This window comes from Onychostoma macrolepis, chromosome 15 (genome assembly GCF_012432095.1).
Source record: "Onychostoma macrolepis isolate SWU-2019 chromosome 15, ASM1243209v1, whole genome shotgun sequence".
NCBI lineage: Eukaryota > Metazoa > Chordata > Actinopteri > Cypriniformes > Cyprinidae > Onychostoma > Onychostoma macrolepis.
This window is the reverse complement of record NC_081169.1, coordinates 28,261,326-28,284,286: the sequence shown is the minus strand read 5'-3', so window position 1 is coordinate 28,284,286 and position 22,961 is coordinate 28,261,326. Positions and strand designations below refer to the sequence as shown.

Here is a 22,961-nt window from a genome sequence, read left to right as displayed (position 1 = left end):
CTTCAATGGCCCACACAAAACACGGTTCCCAAAACATTCATAAATACCTTAGGATCACTGGACAGTAAAACAGATGCTCATTTAGATGGGTGGGGCGGACAAACAGGTGTCCAGTTTGGGTGGGTGGGAGGGTGGGGGTCTTATCTTTATGAGGGGCAATAAATCAAAAATTTGGACACAAAGCATACTACTATCTCTCTGAGGTGTTTTGTTGTAAGATGTAATAATGAACATAGCAGTCATCATTTACTCCCGGATTACGTTTGGTTCTAAAGGGAATGTGCCCTCCATCTACCTAAATGTATTTATTTTCGCGCGAATCATTAGTGATCCAGCTTCACCTCCAGAAGAAGTGAGTACAAGGTTTTTTAAATGAATCTTTGCAAATCACCTTTCTTAATAATGTGGTAATTAGCAAGTTTCACGATGAATGCGGCTGAAGTAAACAGTCCCTCAGAGAGTGGCTCGGAAGAGAAGGGCGGAGTCAGCAGAGCTCATTAACATTTAAAGGAGAATGACAAAATACGGCTTGCTCTTACAAGAGCTGTTTTTGACAGGGTGAAATAGGTGTTTTTTACACTACCAATTAACCAAACTAGATGAGGTTTTGCATAGTAAAACTAGGCGTTGCAAGCTCCATATATGGTGATTTTGGGTAACAGTCAGGGTGGAGATGCACATACGCACAATCTTCCCCTGACTAGAATTTATAAAGGGATTTTTGCTCAGGTTCTGGTTTATAAATCTGAAAACTTTTGTGCGTACGCAAAATCTAGCTTTTGTACCTATATACACTTTTAAGATGAAATCTACGGAGAGTTTTATAAATGAGGCCCCTGGTGTTTGAGTGTCAGGTTTCAGAAATTGTGTGACAAGTAAAGATTTTGTGTATTAGCAGCTGAAAAAAACTCTAATAGCAGAAACCAAAAGGTTCACATATTTATCTGTGAATATCAAGAATGAGATCTTTAATGTACCAAAAGTTAGTTCTGTCATTCCTTGTTAATGAAATTAAAAATTATATATATTATTTCACAGGAACTAAATCTAAATCTAAATCTTTTTTGCCTGAGGCTTTAATGTTTCTCAGCAGTCTACAATGAATAATCATGAATGGACACCAACCTGTTTGTTCCTCAGTATCTTCTTGTTTTATTCTGGATGGTTCTGGATCACTCATGTCGTCAATATCTTCAACTTCTGTACCTGTCATGTAGGATGATGTGAATATTCCTCATCTTTTTAACCCAGTTAAAGCACAAACCCCGCCCACCACGGATTCTAAAGATTTCATTGGTCGTGTCAATCACAGTGATCTCCTACACAACACTGAAACAAATCCAGTACAAGCCTGTGACCTTAGTATAGTGTTATTTTGTGTCAAATCAACCAAATTTCACAAAATTTCTGAGCTCAATTTTTAGTTTTGTTCATATTTTTAATGAAGAAAGACAAATATAAGTAGTGAGGAAGACAGAATATTTAATGTCATGGATGGATATTTACTGAGTAATCCACTATTTTGTAGAGGGGAGTCAAAATTACAATTTTCATCAGAGATTCGGAGCCAAATTACAGGGTGAAAAAATTACTTTGGAAAGATGGCAGCATCGTTGTTTTATTTTAACCCAATGATTGGTATACTATTAGTAAAATCTGATGATTTTAGCAATACTTGTTGCATTGCGACAGTTCAAGAATGGGAAAAAGCACTTTTTGTTTTGTTTTTTCTGCTGAACTTTGCACTCCTGTATCTCAATAAGTATTAAAGATTTATCAATAACCTTTTAAGTGGTTCAAACACCATTTTTTCCTCCTTTTTATGTAAATTTCGTGAATGCAAAAGACCACTGAAAAATAGGTGAATCAGAACATAACACCGACTGTGATGTAAGAGTCGGGATCACTAATAGTTACGCCCCCAACATTTGCATATACCCGCCCATGTTCTAGACCAGCCGCCAGCCAAACCATCAGAAGTTCTGCAGGTATTGTGAAAAAACAAGCGAGGACAACAGTGAAAATGGCAGATCATGAAAATAAATTATATGTTCCAGGCTGTGCAGGGGATGTGAAGTGCAGGGATGGGTTGGTGTCTATATTCAGAAAGGCACGGAAAGCAAATAATAAAATATCTAATAAAATAACACGAGCCACTAAAGGGACATGGTTAGCTGCTAGCGGTAGCCTGTTACATTACATAAGATTTCACTTACCACATAAACAGAGTAAGGAGAGATGCCTGAGGATGATCGCTAATGACTTACAGATCCTGAGCACCACTGACAAGCATCTGATCTGACCAATGAAATCTGCTGTGATGTGCAGTTGTTTGTTTGTTTGTGTTTAACGCCATTCCAGCTTCTTTGGCTATTTTCATGGCGAGAAATATTAGACTGAATAGACTGAATTACATCATGTTTTTATCATTTATTTTTGCTAAAAACTCCAAAACTGTATTTGACTTAACTCTCTTCAAAAGAGTTGCAACCAGCACAATCCAATAAAACATGCTTAATGGATAAAGGCATTCAACAGAAATAACATGTTGGAGGACCTTACCCTAGTATTAAAAACTTGTGTGTCATCCTGGAATGACCAATTCTACAGCGGGTATAAACGATCTGGTCCCATCGGTAGGGATGGGGAGTATTTCAAATACATATTTGAAATACAAAATACTATTTTGTATTTAAATACCTTTGAAAAAAATCAAATGTATTTTGTATTTAAATACATTTAATCTTAGTATTTTTGTATTTTCAAAATACATAAAATAATTTTTGCCAATCAACCTCTTTAATAGACTGCTGATTTCCTGTATCAATTAGTTCAAACATGCCACTTTTATGCATGTGAGCTGCAGCTGTATGACTCCATCTAGAATTGGGTCATGAAATTTTTTGGATTCCTGTAAGGCAGTGGTTCCCAAACTGGGGGGCGCGACCCCTAGGGGGGGCGCTGAGTTATGATAAGGGGGGCGCGGCAAGGCTAGTGTACATACAGTCAGCCGATATTTATAGGGACGCACCGAAATTTCAAAAGAGAAAAACGGTCCAATGAGCCGAAAATATCTGCCGCGCCGCCCGGCAGTATTCAGCGCGCACTCTCTCTCTCTCTCTCTCTAATCACTGCAGTCGTGACACTCCGCTGAATATTCCGCTCTATGGATGTGCGCAAAGCAAAGTCCTCTCAAATAACGCGCCAACAGAAAATTTCAATGTATACTTGTTCCTTCTTGTAATAGCGCTATTGTGATGTAACATGCTGTAGTACAGATGTACTGCACAACGGTGGTAAAATGAAGCCACCCTCTCGTGACGCGATGCTCTGCTCACGTGCTCTGATAATAATAGATTTGTAGGACTATAAAAAAAGTTATATCCGATTCGGTTTCATAGAACTGAATAAAAATAATATATTGATTGATATTTAATATTAATAGGCTATATTTTCTGTCCAATTTCGTGTTACTTTCAATAAACGTGGTTATTTTATTGGCTTGTGATTTTTAAATTCAGTATCATTAAAATTGAGTTAAATTAAAAGTCTTACAAAATGACTTATTTAATAAAATAATAAATAATTATTACAAAGCAGTTTTGGTTTCGCCATTGATGTCACCTCTGATTCAACAACAAGGCTTCAGTTTAAGTCCAAGGCATTGGCTGCATTTTGGATTGGAGTGGAAAAGGACTACCCATTGCTGGGCAGGAGAGCCCTGGCAATACTCCTTCCTTTTGCCACATCCTACCTATGTTAGATAGGGTTTTCTGCAGTTGCCTCAATCAAGACAAAATACAGATCAAAGCTGGACATTGAAAATGAGCTAAGAGTGGCAGTCTCACAGCTGCATCCCTGATTTGAGAGGATCTGCAGCACAAGGCAAGCCCACCCCAGTCACTGAAAAGACTGTGGGACTAGTAAGAATAAGTCTAAATCCTGCAGTTCAAAAATGTTAATTTTTGACAACAAAGAGAAAATCTGTTGAAATGAATACTGTTACATAGTTAAAAATAATAATAATAATAATAATAAATAAATAAATAAATGTTGAAGCTGCATGCTTTACTTGTAATGCTTCTACTATTGACTAGTTCCTTATTTAGTTTTTTTTTTTTTTTTTCAGTAAGTTGTCACACACTGAATTTGTGTTAATTACCATTAATGAATTACAATGTTTCAAACAAATCCTCCTGGAGGTGTGTTTATGTGTATGTGGGGGTGGGGGGGGCCTTCATTTTTTTTATTCTGCAAAAGGGGGGCCCGGCAGAAAAAGTTTGGGAACCACTGCTGTAAGGAAATCAGGAATAATACTGCCTTCGTGTGCTATCAAAATTTCCTACTTCCAATTTCAGTAGTCCTGATTACAAGCATGTCGCATTCAAGTGCTTTGCTGTTGGAAAGAATAGGAATCGTGGAGGACGCCAGGTTTCCTGGGAAAATCTTATTAAAGCCAAAATCGTAGATATTTAAGATATTTAATTTTGAATAAAATGTAGCATCCCATTTGTTGAAAACTATATCATCATTCACAGTGCTATCTTTACAGTTAGCTTGTTGATGATTCTGGATTTTCAGTCAAATACATGCTGTTTTGCTGTGTATAAACCATACAAAATGTTTGAAATGGTTATTGCACTACTATGTGCATGACTTTAACATTAAAACAAGGTGATCTTGCTCTTGTGGGGAAAAAAAGCATACCTGTCCCAGCAGGTAAAAAAGAGCACTAGCAAGGGGAACATAGCATTAGCACTAGTCAGTCTTGTTGGTCAGATTTTGATTAGCTAGTCAAATGTGTTCATTAAACTTTAATCATTACTGCTTGCTATGGTGATATGACAATATATATGTCGGCGATGATATAAAGTGTAAATCGATTGAACTTTTTCTATATCATTTCTATATCATCATGGTATGCAAATATATCTGTAGAGCTACCTCTTCACGCGGGCCAGGGCATGGTTAAACAGACCGCACTGGACACAGTACAGAGCAGTCACACTTGTGAAATGAACTGGACTTTGGGGGTCAATCGCACTCAAGCATGGATCAGAGCCCCTAGTGTGAGTACATCCCAAATCTAAGTGAATAGCAGATAACACACCAGAACTATAACCATAACAGCACAAAAAATTATGAATGATAAAAATATTGACAGCCAATCGGAATCATTTCTGCTTTAAAGAGCTTGAGCATTTAAAGTGACAGATGACACAACTGCATTTTATACTTAGAATACACTAATATAGTTATCTTTATAATTATCTTTCTTGGTGTAAACAGGCCTTAATAGTGTTACTTCACTGGATGGCCAATTTCAAATGTATTTTGTGTATTTTCAAAATACAAAATACTGTATTTGTATTTAAATACATTTTCCCACACAGTTTTTTGTATTTTTATTTTGAATACATTTTGATGTATTTGTGCCCATCTCTGCCCATCGGTTAGAAAATTGATAGAAAATTATTTTTCCAACGTTGGGATTAATTTGTGACGTGCGGTTAACCGGATCAGAGAAAAATAAATGCATTTTGACAAAACCAAAACATTTGACATAATGTGTAATATATAATTGGGTTGAACAAAAATGGCAGACAGCTTGAATGAAAATGCTAATTAATGCTGTTTCAGTGTCAAAAACACGATGAGTGGAGGGATGGTTTTTATAGTCTTTAATAGTACTCTACTTTAACCTGAGGGGTAAAAGATCACACATCAATAGGTGATTATCACATAAAGTGTTGATCCTGTAGTTTGTCTCAGTCTGTTGACAGCAGTGTTGAGCAAGTTGCTCTGAAAATGTAATTAAAGGATTACTGATTACTCCTTTTAAAAGTAATCATGTTACTGTTCTGATTACTTTATTTAAAAAGTAATTAGTTACATTACTTTTTTCTGTGGATACATCCAAGAAATCCCAGCATAAACGCTCCCGATAAATATTTGTTATTAAAGCATCAACATTCACAGAACACTCTTATTTTTAACTAAAGCAAGCACAGGCTGCTGCATACATGGTTTGGCATGGCAGAGTACCAGCAAATAGCACTGCTTTTATAATATCTAAAAAGATGACATCTCAGTTCGTATGTTATAATGAGAGGATTCGTGAGCAGGCAAATTTCAGCACTGCACGCCTGAGGGCCATTGAGTTCCAGAAATCAACATTGCTCAACGCAGCAAACACGTGTTATAGCCTAAATAGAAACTCTGCCTACGCTTGCGCCTGTTAATTGTTTTTTATTTTATATTAGTTCCTGTTGCTTTTGTGCAATACATGTATAACAATTTATTAGTTTTAGATATTTTATGTTTAGATATTTCTATTTTGCGGGAGTCCCGTGAATCATTTTATTCTTCCACATCCCACACACACACACGGGAGTCTACCCGCCCGAACCAGCACTCGCCCATCTGTCCCGTGCCGCTGTCTGTTGCATCGTGTCACGTGGGAGAGCAGGGGTGTATTCCAGAAAGCAGGTTATGTGACATACCCGGGTATGTTTGAGGATAAGTGAGCGGATAACCTCAGCTTTCTGTTCCAAAATCGGAGGTTACTTTCAGGGTATGTAAGTAACCATAGCAACTTGCTCTCTGAAGATAACCTGCTCCGGAGCAGGTTATGTTCCAGGGTTAGTTCACTTCAGCGCTATCAGAGCATGACAGATAGCGCACAATATTATATATTATTACAATACAGTTATGTATATAGCCTACTAATATATATATATATATATATATATATATATGCTATTTTAATGATAAAGCGCTATTATAAGTAATAAATAAGGTTTGCCTATATATTGCTCTAATATGGTTATTATATTTTATTGGCATATATAACAGTTATCTGTATAAATTATAAAACACTATTATGACAAGGTAATGTTTAATTTATTATATTAGCCTATATATATATATATATATATATATATGTGTATATATTTATTACATTTTATATTATCATCTCACACATGGATCTGCATTTTCTATAATGTATTTCTATAATAAAAATAGATATCTGATATGACTTAATATATAATTAGCATCAAACAAACAATATAATTCTTATTCTCAAGGATTAAAGATTAAACGGAAAAAAAATAAAAATTGCAAAACCATCAATTAGGTGGCGATATGCACTAAGCATAAGGCCAACATGACCTTTGAACTTAGAAGAAGAAAGAAGCAGTATGGCGCGCTTATTCTTAGCGTCCGTTTCCATAGTGACTCGTCGATTCGTCGCTCTGTTGATAATGTCTTGAGTCTTAACCAGGAACATACTCTGAGTTGAATGAACTTACTCCCGGACACGTTTTTGGAACCACATACCTCGAGTAAGCAAGGTTTGGGGTTAATCAACCGAAAGTTCAGGGTTTATCTGGCGGTAAGTTAACCATGCTTTCTGGAATACACCCCAGGTCTCCACTAGCACGGGAATTGACAGTGCATGTGCTACACCCTTTTTACAATCTAGATTATAAAACATATGCATTCTGTCAGCAATGCAACGTGGCAGTAATGTATAGAAACCTCGACTTGTAACTATACTCTAATTACTATTTTGAAAATTATAACGCGTTAAATTACTGCGTTACTAAAAAAGTAATCAAATTACAGTAACGCGTTACTAAGTAATGCATTACTGCCCAACACTGGTTGACACACAATGAAATGTGCTTAATGTGTTAAAAATACCATTAAAGGGATAGTTCACCCAAAAATGAAAATTCTGTCAATAATAACTCACCCTCATGTCGTTCCAAACCCGCAAGACCTTCGTTCATCTTCGGAACACAAATTACGATATTTTTAATGCATTCTGAGAGCTCTCTGACCCTCCATAGACAGCAATGTAATTAACACCATCAAGGCTCAGAAACGTAGCAAGGAGGTCGGTAAAATAATCCATGTGGCATCAGGGGTTCAACCGTAATTTTATGAAGCTACAAGAATACTTTTTGTACACAAAGTAAACAGAAATAACGACTTTATTAAAAAATTTGTCTCCTCCGCGTCACCATTTTGGAGTGTATGAACGTAAACAGCGTATGCTGTTCTGTGTCAGATGCGCCACGCGGATACATTGTTTACATTCGAATCAAAGCGTAAACAACATAGAAAACATATCGTGGCACAAATCATCACAAATATCTTAATTTGTGTTCCGAAGATGAACGGAGGTCTTAGGGTTAAGAACGACATGAGGGTGAGTAATACTGACAGAATTTTCATTTTTGGGTGAACTATCCCTTTAATTTGAGGAGTAAAAAAATAAAAACACACATCAATAGGTAATGATCCTATAGTTTGTCTGTTGACACACAATGAAATGTGTTAATGTGTCAATTTACAGAAGATCTCAGACATCATCATAATGAATGAGGTGAAAACAGCAGCAGCTCAGTTAAACATTAAGACTCTGTTTGTGTCAGACTATTGTTTCACTAATTGTCAGTTACACTGGTTTGCTTTTCTTAGTTGTTTTGCACTATTCTCATTGTAATTGTATGCAGAAACGATGCAATTACTTTGGTAATACAAATGTACAAATATTTCTCGTGCCAATAAAGTTCCTAATTGGATGAATTGATAGAATTCTGACAACTTTGGATAAACATATTAAGTATTTACTTATGTCACATGGAACCCTGATTTAAAAGCAGAAAACAGCAGAGATCATGTATCAGTCTGTGAGTATCAGATGTTTGATGTGCCAAAGCTTAGTTCTGTCATTCACTTGTTACTGCTGTACCCGGTACGGGTCATGATCATTTAAATGCATGATTTATCATCCATATACTGATCAATATTTCACAGCTACCAAAAATATTTAAAAATAGAGAATGGAAACCAACCTGTTTGTTCCTCAGTGTCTTCATGTTTTATTCTGGATGGTTCTGGATCACTCATATCATCAATCTCCTCTTTAATGAACTCGATGTTTAATAGTACGTGTCAGATTTCAGCACTATATACTCCGCTTCTCTCTTCTGCTCGTCGTCCTTTTCTTCTTCTTCTAGTGTTTTACGGCGGTTTGGCAAGCCAGCGAAACAAGGTGCATTACCGCCACCTACTGATCTGGAGTCTGGAGAGAGCATAGATTTGGAAGAAGGGAAAAAGAGAGAGAGAGAGAGAAAACCTAGATTCTATCTATTGTTCCTGTGTTTTTCGGGTATTTAATATGTCGTACACTCTTGATTGCCTTGACTCATTTCCTAACAATACTTTTAAAGAAATATGATCAACTCCCAGCCTTCCTAATTCTTGAATTAATTGAAATCTTTCCATTTCACGTGCAGAACACTCAAAAAGAATATGCTGCACTGTCTCTAATTCTCCACATTTGTCACGCTTCTCTATTTTATGAAGGTCATAGTTTAATGCTGTATGACCAATTCTTAATCTCGAAATTATGACACCTTTCTTCCTACTTCCAAATCTTTTCCTCTCATTTCCAACACACTCCTGTATCTGGAAAAGATGTCTTCCTTTTGACCCACTATTCCATAACTTTTGCCATTTCTTACTTACTTCAGTCGATATCACTCTCTTGAATTCAGCTTTACTTAAAGCTAAATTAATTTCTATTTGTGGATGATTTAATGCTTTCTTTGCTAGCAAGTCTACTTCCTCATTACCATCCACACCCACATGTGCAGGCACCCAGAAGAATGTTACCACTATCCTTAACTGCCTTATTCTAAACAAACATTGTAAAGCTTCAAGTAGGCTACTAAGTCTTGCCGAGCTTCAGATTTACCACTTAGTAGGCTAGTGAGCGCAGCCATTGAGTCAGTACATATCACAGTTCTTGCTGGTTGAACTTCTTCGATCCACTGTAGAGCTATTATGATAGCTAATAATTCAGCAGTAAAAACTGACACATGATCTGATAATTGTTTTGCAATTTTTATTTTAAATGTAGTAATATATAATGCTGCTGCTGTTCTTCCAGACTCTGGCTCCTTAGACCCATCAGTAAATACCTGTAACACAGAATAATACTCTTGCGTTATTGTTTAACTTTATATATTGGGCGAATTCCAAACGGCTTTTTTGCGCCCTTGAAGGGCACTTCGGGAAGGGGACGCCATTTGTAGGGACGTTCCAAACGAAAGTGAGCAACTGATTCCCTTCACGAAGGGCCCTTTCAGAAGTCCGTTAGCGAAGGGAACATGCGATGGTCACTTCACGGAAGTGATTTCCGTTTGTGATCATGTGATCTTCACTTAGGAGATCTTGCGATGCATTTTAAAGCAAAGTTGGGGTTTATTTTGACTTTACATACAAACGTAAGTAGAATAATTTTTTTCTTTATTTTTATGTAATCCAAATTTTTTCGTCAGTGATAAAAATATGATTTAAGACTGTATTGTTAGCAAGTTTAAGCAAGTTTAGTTTGAAAAAAGTTTAATAGTAAATAAGACACAGTTGGACAATATTTGAATAAAATAATAATAAGAAGAAATATTTATTTGCAACAATTGTTGAAGCGCTGAATGCTGCACGCACGCGCAGCGTTGTCAGGGTAACATTTTGTCAGTCATTCCCTTCACCAAGGGAGTTCCAAACGCTTATATGAGACAGTAATGCCCTACACCCTTCAAAGAACACACTTCAAGGGCTCTGCCCTTCGAAGGGAGTAGGGCATAGGGATGCTCACTTCTGTTTGGAATTCGCCCTTTGTATTCCCTGCAAACATGTCGCGTTCTTTAACGTTCCTCCTGAAAACAAAGATGCCGTGACGCCAAACCCCCTCACGAAAGAAGAAAGCCGCCGTGTTTACAACTGTGGCGACGAGCGCTTATCAAGATCAACTAAACGCTGGATTTTAAAAAAGTATGTTAAATATTTTAAGTCCGCGGCATAGAATCTTTAAAATACGTCCAAGAGTTGGAAAAAAAAAAAAAAAAAACCCTGAACAAAACGAACTGTGATTGGTTGTTTGGCATGTCTGTCAAACGGCTTCATGGGCGGGCCTTGAAGTAACAGTTCAAGATGAAACTGATACCTCTCTCATTCGGCACGAATCCAAATGTTTCCATATTCGCGATGTAGGCTTATCTGGATGCTAAAATATTATTATGTCTATGTAATGGTCTTTATACTTCACTCATCGACATCCTTCACATCAGCTATATATATATCAGCACAAGAGGCGGTGGTCACGCTAAACGCAGCAGATTGTACAATGGAGCAGTGTAACTTTTTATATGTTTCTTTAACTGTATTTTATTTTGATAATGAACAGGCTGCAATGTCTCAAAATATGTTGCGTCTGTGTGCGCATGAGGCGCCGGCGCGATATGGCCATGCCAACGCTGGTCACAGATAGAAGCATCATTCAAAATTGTCAAGCCTTTGCAAAACAAATTAAAACTGTAAAATAATATAATTCGCAAAATAAAGAAACTTTCTTCTGTCTCGTTTTCCTTTCCATGAACTTTGGATCACACAATGAAACTTAGAAAATGTTTTTCTTTCTTTTTGTTAATCTGTCAATGATTTAAATGAAATATATTTCATGTATACGCCGATATAGGCTGTTCCTTTTATGTAAGCCTATAGTTTTATTCTGTTTTCTTTGTTCACAGAAGCGCGTGTGACCTGTTGAATCCATCTTACACTATCCTCGGATAAACTTCCGGTTTTCGTTTTCATTCCTTGAACCGGTTCAGAGCCCTGGCTTTAATGTTTCTCAGCAGTCAACAATGAAGAATCAAGAATGGACACCAACCTGTTTGTTCCTCAGTATCTTCATGTTTTATTCTGGATGGTTCTGGATCACTCATGTTGTCAATCTCCTCTTTAACAAATTCCATCTTTACCACAGTATATGCACAGATTTCAGCTGCTGCACCTGGAGTTTGTATCTGTCATGTAGGATGATGTGAATATTCCTCACCTTTTTAACCCAGTTAAAGCACAAACCCCGCCCACCACAGATTCTAAAGATTTCATTGGTCGTGTCAATCACAGTGATCAACTACACAACACTGAAACAAATCCAGTACAAACCTGTGACCTTATTTTTAGTCAAAATATTTCAGAAACTTCCTCAACTCATTTTTTTAATTTTTTTCGAAAAAAGACAAACACAAAAAGTGATGACAGACAAAATATTTAATGTATATTGTATGGATATTTACTGAGCAACCCATTATTTTGTAGAGTCAAAGCAACTATTTTCTTCTGGAATTTGGAGCCAAATTATAGGCTGAAAAAATGACTTTAGAAAGATAGAAGCATCATTATTTTATTTCTACACAGAAAATTCTATTAGTACAATTGGTTGACTTGAGCAATGCTTGTTGATTTCTGACAGTTCAAGAATGGGAAGGAGCACTTTTTGTTTTCCCCCCTAAGCTTTAGGTAGTTAATGGTTCTTATTAATGGTTCTTAGCAAACATTTCTTTCAATATTCTCATTTTTAAGGCCATATATGGTTCAGTTCTAGAGATAAGGAGATATGAAATACATTTTCAGTCTTCAAAAACCAAATGTGGATCACTTTTAATAGCTAAAACCTTTTTTATTTTAAAGAGGAGTGTCTGAAGAAAATAAAATGTTGAAATTCGAAATTTGTTTCCTTCTATCAAAACAAATGCATAGAACAAACTATGTTTAAATGTAAAAAAATAAGCTTTTCTCAAAGATTGTTTGCCTGTGACTCAAGAGGTATTTAAGATATCTCAGTATGATTTTAGATTCTAGTTCTTAACATTTTCTTGAATCATTTTAAAGCCCTATGGTTCAATCTCTGCGATATGTTGACTACAGTGTGTCTATGAGTAAATTGTTGAATTTTACTCATTTACATAGAGCTGATACTTATTTAAAGAGAAATGTCTGAAGAAAAAATAATCTTGAAACTGGAAATGCATCTTGTTTTTTTTGTTATGTTTTTTTTATCAAACCAAATGAACCATTTAGGGCCATAATAATTTTTGTTTCTAACTGTTCTAAATTCATTTTAAATACATTTTTAAATCATTTTAAACATTTTTTATTATTTTTTATGATTATTTTACTTCCTTTTTTGTAAAGCACTTTGAATTACCATTGTGTATGAACTTGCCTTGCCTTGCCTTGTCTTAAAAATAAAGGTAAATAAATATTTAAGAACCATATATAAAAGTATTCTGAGATCCTTAAATACTTCTTGAGTTACAGGAATGCAAACCTAGCAATATCTGTGTTAAAATAAAATAATAATGCTGCCGTCTTCATAAAGTAATTTTTTCATCCTATAATTCTTCTCATTTTATTGGATTATTCAGTAAATATTAATCTATGACATTTAATATTTTGGCTTTCTTCATTTTTGTATTTATTTCATGAGAAAAAGCTGTGAACTGAATCCCTTAAGTCTAAAATTTTGTTGACAGGTGACTGAGTGATTAAGTTGACCAATGAAATCAGTGGTGATCGGGGCTTGTGGTTAACTATTTTGTATTAAATGGTTTTATTATTTTTTTAACAAATCGTACACAAGTTAGGGTCAACAAATGTTATTCTGAGGTGAAAATCACAAATACGCATTTTGTTCACGTTATTTACTAACGAATGTGTGGCTATGGTCAAAGTAACCTAATAATGTAATCTATTAGCATAAAAACCTGTCTGTTTACTTATTTAACAGATATGGGTGTCATGCCATAACATATTTTAATACTACTGACTTTATATTTAATGTGAATTTAACACTGAAAGTTAATGTGAATAAAACATTGTAAGTTAGGCTACTTTAACTCAATTTAGCAGCTGATGATATGACGCACTGAAAGTTCTAATCACGCCGGTGTGATTGTATTAAATATAGAAATATGTATCGGCTATTTTTTTTCTTTAGGAAGCTGCATTCAAAATCCACTTTGCTCAAAAATCTGAGGGGGCTCGTGCCCTCTTACTTTGAATGGGCATGACGCCTTTGCATGGAACCCTGATTTAACAGCAGACAACCAACCTGTTTGTTCCTCAGTATCTTCATGTTTTATTCTGGATGGTTCTGGATCACTCATGTCATCAATCTCCTCTTTAATAAACTCGATATTTAATAGTATGTGTCAGATTTCAGCATTCAATTCTCCGCATCTCACTTCTGCTCGTCGTCTTTTTGCTTAAGGAAAACTCGAAAACAATTTAGTGTATTGCTGACACCTGCTGGAAGTTTCTGGTAACACACACATACATGTAGGGTTTTCATGATTTTCCATAGACATAATGATTTTATACGGTATGCTCATATACGCTGAATAATCTCTCATGACACTCATGCGTAATCTCTTCAGAACATTTAATTCTCTCCTCTGTCCCCCTCTACCACCTCCCTCCACTTCTATTACAGCTGATGACTTTGCAACTTTTTTTACAGACAGAACTAGATCAATCAGTGATCAGTTCTCACCTCCACGCACACAGGACCCCCAACCAACCACATCCACTGCTAAAACTCCCATCTTCTCCTTCTGTCCCCTGACGGAGGCTGAAGTATCCAAACTTCTCCTCTCCAACCATCCTACAACATGTCCTCTTGACCCAATCCCCTCGCACCTTCTGCAAGCAATCTCTCCCACGCTCTTACCGGCACTCACACACATCATCAACACATCCCTCCTCACAGGCATCTTCCCCACTGCGTTCAAGCAGGCTCGGGTAACCCCACTGCTCAAAAAACCTACATTAAACACTTCTCTTATAGAAAACTATAGACCTGTCTCTCTCCTTCCATTCATAGCGAAAACACTTGAACGTGTTGTCTTCAACCAGGTCTCATTGTTTCTTTCACAGAACAACAAACTGGACGCTAAACAGTCAGGTTTCAGGAGTGGCCATTCAACTGAGACTGCGCTTCTCTCGGTCACTGAAGCCCTGCGAATTGCAAAAGCCCATTCCAAATCATCAGTCCTCATTCTGCTGGATCTATCTGCCGCATTTGACACTGTCAATCATCAGATACTCCTCTCCACTCTCTCATCACTGGGCATCGCTGGAATTCCACTTCGCTGGTTTGAATCCTATCTCACTGGTAGGTCTTTCAGGGTGGCCTGGGGAGGGGAGGTATCCAAAGCACATACACTGGTCACTGGGGTTCCTCAGGGATCGGTTCTTGGACCCTCCTCTTCTCCACATACACTACATCACTGGGTCCCATCATACAGGCACATGGATTCTCCTACCACTGCTATGCTGATGACACACAGCTCTATCTCTCCTTTCAACCAGATGATCCAACGGTTGCTGCAAGGATCTCAGGTTGCCTGGCGGACATCTCGGCATGGATGAAAGAACATCACCTTCAGCTCAACCTGGCAAAGACTGAGCTTCTTGTCTTTCCTGCCGCTCCAACTCTACAGCATGACATCACGATCCAGTTAGGTTCATCAACAATTACCCCATCAACTTCGGTCAGAAATCTTGGTGTAATCTTTGATGACCAGCTGACCTTCAAAGACCACATTGCAAAGACTGCTCGATCTTCCAGGTTTGCACTACACAACATCAGAAAGATCAGGCCCTTTCTGACAGAGCATGCTGCACAACTTCTTGTCCAGGCCCTTGTCATTTCTAGGCTGGACTACTGCAGTGCTCTTCTGGCTGGACTTCCATCAAACGCAGTCAAACCTCTACAAATGATTCAGAATGCGGTGGCACGACTGGTCTTCAAGGAACCCAAAAGAGCCCATGTTACACCTCTCTTTATCTCATTGCATTGGCTACCAGTCGCAGCTCGCATCAAGTTCAAGACACTGATGCTTGCTTATAGAACAACCACAGGCTCAGCACCCGCCTACCTGCACTCACTATTAAGAATCTACATCCCCTCCAGACGTCTGAGATCTGCTAGTGAGCGACGCCTCGTGGTACCATCACAAAGAGGCTCAAAATCACTCTCCAGAACATTCTCGTTCACCATTCCTGGCTGGTGGAGTGGTATTCGGAGTGCTGGATCCCTGTCAATCTTCAAGCAACAGCTGAAAACTCATCTCTTTCGACACTACTTGAGTTCACGCTACACATAAAATTTAAAAAAAAAAAACTCTTTCTCCTTATTTATTACTTCCCTTGCTAGCTTGTACTTACTTAAACAATGCCTGAGACTTGGTGTTACAAGTACTTTGTTTGTCGGATTGCCTCTTCAAGATGAATCGCTTTATGTATTCCCCAATTGTAAGTCGCTTTGGATTAAAGCGTCTGCAAAATGACTAAATGTAAATGTAACAAGACTATCATCAAATGAGCTGCTGAAAAGTGTTCCCTGTTTTCACCTCATTCATTATGATGATGTCTGAGATCTTCTGTAAATTGGCGCATTAAGCTCATTTCATTGTGTGTTAACAGACTGAGACAAACTACAGGATCATTACAAACAAAATCTATTACTGAACATAACTAAAATACTATAATGGACTAACACATCAATAAAAAAAAATCACACATAATCAGATGTCAGTAAAAAGGAGATTTTATTTGCATCATTATACAAAGCAAACTTATGTTGCATATATATAATAATATTGCATTTATACATAAATATTTTAGAAAAAAAAAGATTTTGATTTCCAACAACACAGAAAAAAAACATCTCCACAAATCTTGTGACATTTCACAGCAAAACTAATCATTTGAGCTAATCTCATATTTACTGTATCTGAATCTCACAATGTTAAAATATACTTAAAATATTGAATCTGTAGAAAACATTTGCTCACTCTGACACAGAACAATGCTTTTTAATATGAGTCACTAAAGCTGTTGACTGAGTGAAACTCTCTCCACACTGAGTACAGTGATACGGCTTCTCTCCAGTATGAACTCGCTCATGTCTTTTCAGGTTTCCAGACTCAGTGAAACTCTTGTCACAATATGAGCACTTGTAAGGTTTTTCTCCAGTATGAATCCTTTGGTGCCGTTTCAGATCACCAGCTGCAGTAAAGCTCTTCCCACACTCACAACACACATGATCTCTCACTTCATTGTGTGTTTTCTGGTGCTGTTTACAGTAAGTCAGCCTCGAAAAACTCTTTCCACAGAAACAACACAAGTGAGGCTTCTCATCTGAATGAACTTTCAGATGGTTTTTTAGATTTGATGGCGAAATAAATTCTTTATCACACTGATCACAGTTAAATGGTTTTTCTCCAGAGTGAACATGCAGATGATAATTGAGACTTGATGCATCAGCAAAACTCTTTCCACACTGAGGGCATGTGTACGGTTTCTCTCCAGTGTGGATTCTCATGTGCTTGTTAAAGTTTCCTTTGTGTGAGAAACTCTTTCCGCACTGTGAGCAGGTGTGCATCTGTTTAAATTTTTTTCTTGGACTTTTGATTTTACAATGTTCCTCCACCACTTCATTCACCTTGTGTCTTTGCTGTTTTACTTCTATCCAGTCTAAAATAAACAAATGATGTTAAAATTCAGTGAACCTGATTTAATATTAGAAACCAAACGAGGTCACATAGGCTGCGTTTACACTTGGCAACATCAACTGACTTCTGTATCTGGATAACTGATCGGATCTGTCTTTCCCGTGCAATATTTAAATAAGTCTGCAGAGGAAGGCCCCGGTGCAAAGTCGACCTGAAGTGGTGGTTTTCTTTTGAAAACCATTTTCAGTCACGGGACATTTTACAAATCAAAATAAGTGTACGAGTCTCACTAGCGCTCCACAGCCTGTTGTTCTCCGTCTCTCTTCTGACCGTTCAGGAGAGAGGAGGCGGGGTTTTGCTTGATGTCGACCTGCGAATGCAGACACGATGGCTGGATGCGTTTACATTACACTGAGATCAGATCACAATGTGTCCTCAACTGCCTCTGGACCAGGACACACTGATTGGATAACATTCCTATCAGAAACGCGTTTACACTTGTCTTTTTAATGGACAATATCTGAACACAGGTCGCATGTTAATGCCAAGTGTAAATGCAGCCATATTTATCTGTGAGCATCAAGGATCAGATCTGAGGTTAGTTCTGTCATTCCTTGTTAATAAAATTAAAATGTGGATATGATCATTTAGATAATCATTTATCATTCCTATTGCTCGTTATTTAACAGCTACTAAAAAAAATTTAACAGCAGCTTTAATGTTTCTCAGCAGTCAACAGTGAAGAATCAAGAATGGACACCGACCTGTTTGTTCCTCAGTATCTTCTTGTTTTATTCTGGTTGGTTCTGGATCACTCGTGTCTTCAATCTCCTCTTTAATAAACTCCATCTTTACCACAGTATGTCACAGATTTCAGCTGCTGCACCTGGAGTTTGTACCTGTCATGTAGGATGATGTGAATATTCCTCACCTTTTTTAACCCAGTTAAAGCACAAACCCCGCCCACCACAGATTCAGAAGATTTCATTGGTCGTGTCAATCACAGCGATCAACTACACGACACTGAAACAAATACAGTACAAACCTGTAGCCTTAGTATAGGGGTATTTTGTGTCAAATCAACCAAATTTCAGAAACTTCCCAAACTCAATTTTTGGTTTTGTTCATATTTTTTTCAGAAGAAATGGGGAAAAGCACATTTTAATTTATTTGATTTTGAGGGCCAGATTATCGAATTAAAAATTTGAAGAGAGCCAAATTGGTGAGGGGTTGTCCCAATCTCTTTTTTGGGGGGCCTATAAATTTATAAATGAAATTGAAAAGCACATTCAGCTGTAAAATTAACTAATACAACCAACAATAACATCTATAAAAGGTTAACCTTAGTGCTATCAATCGATTTAAAGAAAAACGAATTAATCGCAAATTTTTCTGTAATTTATATTATCATAATTTCAAATTGAACCTCCCAATTAATGCAGAAACAACATGAAGATGGTATATTTTAAATATGTATTTAATGGAATCTTTTTGTAGCCTACTATTAATGAAAGGCAAGTATCACTGATTATTATAGCCATTCTGTATTATAGTATAATAGAAAGCCATTATTTCTTAAAACTTAATAGACTCAGAAAAATGTTAACTTTTAATTTAAGTGTACTAAAAACAATCTTCACATAAACTGTAAATTGTAAATTAACATAAATTCATCTTTATTCAAACAAAGGTTAATCGATGACTAGAGCAGTCGAAAGATTTTTCTTTTTCTTTTATTCTTTGATTTCCATCAATGATAGACTTCATCAGGTTTCACTTCTGGTTTTCTTCCAGTTCTTTATGGTCATTTAGGATTTTATAACTTATTCAAGACAATGTTTACTAGGTCACTCGCCAAAAGCTGACATTTTGACTTGATTGTGTGTGTGGTTTGTCTGTTAAAGCACTACTGGCGCGCTGTCTGAAGCAGCTCAGAGTAGGCCGAACACACAGCCTTTCAAATTATACTCCATTTAATAATCATCTTCGTCCAGTGTCTGCTCTATTTCTTGCCAGAAGTTATGACCGATAACACTGTCTGTATACTTGTTTAAACTAGAGTTGCGGGTATCTCTTAACCCCCTCACATGAGCACTTGTCATCTCTGCTGTCTATTGATTTTGGGATCTCCGGTAGATTGTTGTTGTTGAGTGGTTTTTTTTTGTTTTTCGGCTGTGAAACAACGCCCTGGGCCAGTGTTGCCACCTTGCGGACAAACTAAGTAGTGCAAAAACAATTTGAGGCATGTGTGCAACCTGTGCGTGCTCTTCCTCTGGGCTGGATGATGACTGGCGACTCAGATTGGGCCTGTGGGCTGCCAATTGAATAGCCCTGATATAGGGCCTTAAAATAAAGACACCAAAATAAAAGTTTAATAACCAGTTAAAATAAAAGGATTCTGAGATATCTTTAATAATTCTTGAGTCCCATTTTTGAAGCGTCACCATTGGCATACAATGCAGCAAGAATTGCTAAAGTCGGCAGATTTTAATAATTGACCTACCGTTCTCGGTGTAAAAATAAAATAATGATGCTGCTGTCTTTATAAAGTCTTTTTTTTAAATTCTGTCATTAATTACTCACCCTCATGTAATGATTCAACTCAACTCACGATTCGATTCGAATCACGATTTTTATTTCACGATTCGATTTTCTCCCTTTTTTTTTTTAACAAAATGAGATTGAAGACATTATACTGTAAATGAGAAGGTGTCCTTTTATTAGGCTATTGCTGCATGTTTCTTTGTGAAATTGAAATATAACAAAACTAAATCGAAATTTTAAAACAAACCCCAAAACAAACAAGTTACACAAATAAAAGAAATCTCTTAATATGAACAAGCTAAGGCTTTGTCTGTGCTCTTTCCATTTAAAATTAGAGGCAACCACTGCATTTTAATCATGATCCAAACAAAGATGCAGCAAACATGCAGCATGAGCAGTTTTTAATATAAATTAGTCTGTATAATTTCGAAATTTGAAGCAAAAACAGAATGGTCTGACTTTCGTTTTGTGAAACTACACAAAACATATCTGAATGAAACAGCAGACGAGCTGAATGAGATGCAGATTCACTCTCTGCCAGAAGGTGGCGCTTATGAACAGCAATGATATAGCGTTTCCTGGGTTACTGCTGTAAACAAAGCAGATGCATATGAACAATAATATGCATCGTTCAGAGGCAAGATGAAAAGAAAATACCATGTAAACTTTTCTAAAGACAGTCAGTTCCCTTCAGAGATACATTTCATATAAACTCCTACTCCAGTCTTATCGTGATTTGTTTGGCATCTCAACGATTTGAATCTTCACATATTTGAATCGATTTTCAACCGGCTCACAGTTAATCATTACATCCCTACCCTCATGTCGTTCCAAAACTATAAAACTAGCTTCAGAACAAATTAAGATATTTTGTATGAAATCCGAGAGCTTTCTGACCCTCCATAGACAGCAATGCAACTAAAAAGTTCCCAGACCCAGATAACCGTAAATGTACGAAGCTACAAGAATACTTTTTCTGCCCAAATAAAACAGAGATAATGACTTTATTGAACAATTCTTCTCCTCCTCATCCCATCCTCCACCGTTATCGACAGTACACATGCGCATTGCATTCCTCTGCTCTTAAACAAGGCACAGCGCCCATAAGCGGAGGGTGAACCAACTCCAGGGTAAGGCTAAAATTTGCCTGTTGTCAGTGTAATCCTGTAGGCAAGCACATATGGTACCCACTGAATAAAAATAAAAGAAGGTAATTGCTGTTTAATCTCACAATTTTTACTCTCTCGTAATTGTGAGTTTAAATTTCATAGCTAATTCTGACAAATTCTGTCCAACTTTTTTTTTTCTTTTTTTTTTTTCAATGGCGGAAAAAGGCTTCCATGTAAGTACCAGATGCGGGTGTCATGTCACAAAATATTTTTAATAAGCTACAACTGAATTTGTATAGGCTATAACCTGATCATAATTGAATAAAAACATTGTAAGTTACTAATTATAATGCTTTCATTTCCAAGGTTATTCAAACGGCACATAAATTATATACAAAAAGCAAGCAAAGGAGATTTACATTATCAAAGAACATGATGACTGACTTCAGTCTAGCGTGAATTTAAGCATGCTTAACAACTCCCCCATTATAATCAATAAAGCTGCCTACAATGTCAAATGAATCTCTTACTTACATCGCAGGTACATTTCCACTTTGTTTTTTATGATGAGAGAATTCGCGAGTTTAGAATTCAGTCAGCATGCGCGCATTCAACACAACTCTGCATGTGACTCATCTGAACGCCTCTGATTGGCTATTGCATTCATAAACTCAACAGAATCGAGTGTGATTGGATATAATTTGGAACGCTGTAAAAACGCATAATTTGATGCAACATTAGCAGATCTAAATTTAATGCTGCAATTGACACTTTTCATTTCATTTTGACTTTATTTGTGACATCCTTAATAGATTTAATTTAATTGTACAGGGGCATATTTATCCAATTTGGTGATATTTTTGCCCAAAACCCCCGTTAATTTCAGACCCATGGCCTAACCCAGCCTTACACACGCTCCGCCTATGAACAGCGCATGCGTTGTGGTACTCTTGATAATGATGGAGGACTGTCTTGCAGGTTTGGAATCACATGAGGGTGAGTAATTAATGACAGAATTTTCAGTTTTGGGTGAACTGACCCTTTAATAGTATTTCTAAACATGTACTTTAATCTGCTGGGTAAAAGATTACAAAAAGTCTGTTGGCACACAATGAAATGTGCTTAATGCGCCAATTTACAGAAGATCTCAGACATCATTATAACTAATGAGGAGAAAACAGAGAACTGAATGTGAACCCTGATTTAACAGCAGAGATCATGCATCAGTCTGTGATATCAGATGTTTAATGTGCCAAACGCTTAGTTCAGTCATTCACTTGTTACTGCTGTACCGGATCATGATCATTTATATGCATTTCTGTATCATTTTTCATCCACATATTGATCATTATTTCACAGCCACTAAAACAGTAAAACATGAATAATTGAGAATGGAAACCAACCTGTTTGTTCCACAGTATCTTCATGTTTTATTCTGGATCACTCATGTCGTCAATCTCCGTTTTAATAAACTCAATATTTACCACGGTATGTGTCAGATTTCTACTGACCGCTTCTCTCTTCTGCTCGTCGTGTTTTTTCTCTTTTGTATATTTATGGAAAACTCCAAAACGCTTTAGTGTATTGCTGACACCTGCTGGAAATCCCTGGTAACACACACATACATGTAGGGTTTTAATGTTTTAATAGGATTTTCATATAATGATTTTTTGACATAATGATTTTATACTGCATATATTTTATATTATTTTCACTTGATCTATATGCTAAATAATATTTCCTGACAACAAGACTATCATCAAATGAGCTGATGAAAAGTTTTCCCCGTTTTCTCCTCATTCATTATGATGATGTCTGAGATCTTCTGTAAATTGGCACATTGTGTGTCAACAGACTGAGACAAACTACAGAATCATCTAAAATAAAATCTATTTCTGAACTTAGTACTTACATTGTTATAAAG

At 36.7% G+C, this 22,961-nt stretch overlaps 2 protein-coding genes across 3 annotated transcripts in view; both read right to left on the bottom strand.

Moving 5' to 3' along the window:
* LOC131554244 (zinc finger protein 271-like) overlaps positions 1 to 9,072 on the bottom strand; it is a 49,069-nt gene extending 39,997 nt beyond the window's left edge. Inside the window, exon 1 of the mRNA XM_058799441.1 lies at positions 8,868 to 9,072. Within this exon, the coding sequence (XP_058655424.1) occupies positions 8,868 to 8,922 (55 nt within the window). The 5' untranslated portion in view covers positions 8,923 to 9,072. The remainder of the gene's footprint in view (positions 1 to 8,867) is intronic.
* Positions 9,073 to 16,479: 7,407 nt separating this feature from the next.
* Positions 16,480 to 22,644, bottom strand: LOC131554121 (gastrula zinc finger protein XlCGF7.1-like). Of its 2 annotated transcripts, XM_058799242.1 has the most exons (4): positions 22,441 to 22,644; positions 19,640 to 19,727; positions 18,149 to 18,283; positions 16,480 to 17,406 (listed from the first exon to the last, which is right to left on the bottom strand). In XM_058799242.1, exons 3-4 carry the CDS (start codon positions 18,231 to 18,233, stop codon positions 16,721 to 16,723), a joined length of 771 nt encoding a protein of 256 aa, XP_058655225.1. In that variant the 5' UTR covers positions 18,234 to 18,283; positions 19,640 to 19,727; positions 22,441 to 22,644; the 3' UTR covers positions 16,480 to 16,720. The 2 variants fall into 2 exon arrangements, with proteins under 2 accessions (XP_058655225.1, XP_058655224.1); XM_058799241.1 differs by lacking the exon at positions 19,640 to 19,727 and having other exon boundaries at positions 16,482 to 17,406.
* Positions 22,645 to 22,961: the final 317 nt, after the last annotated feature.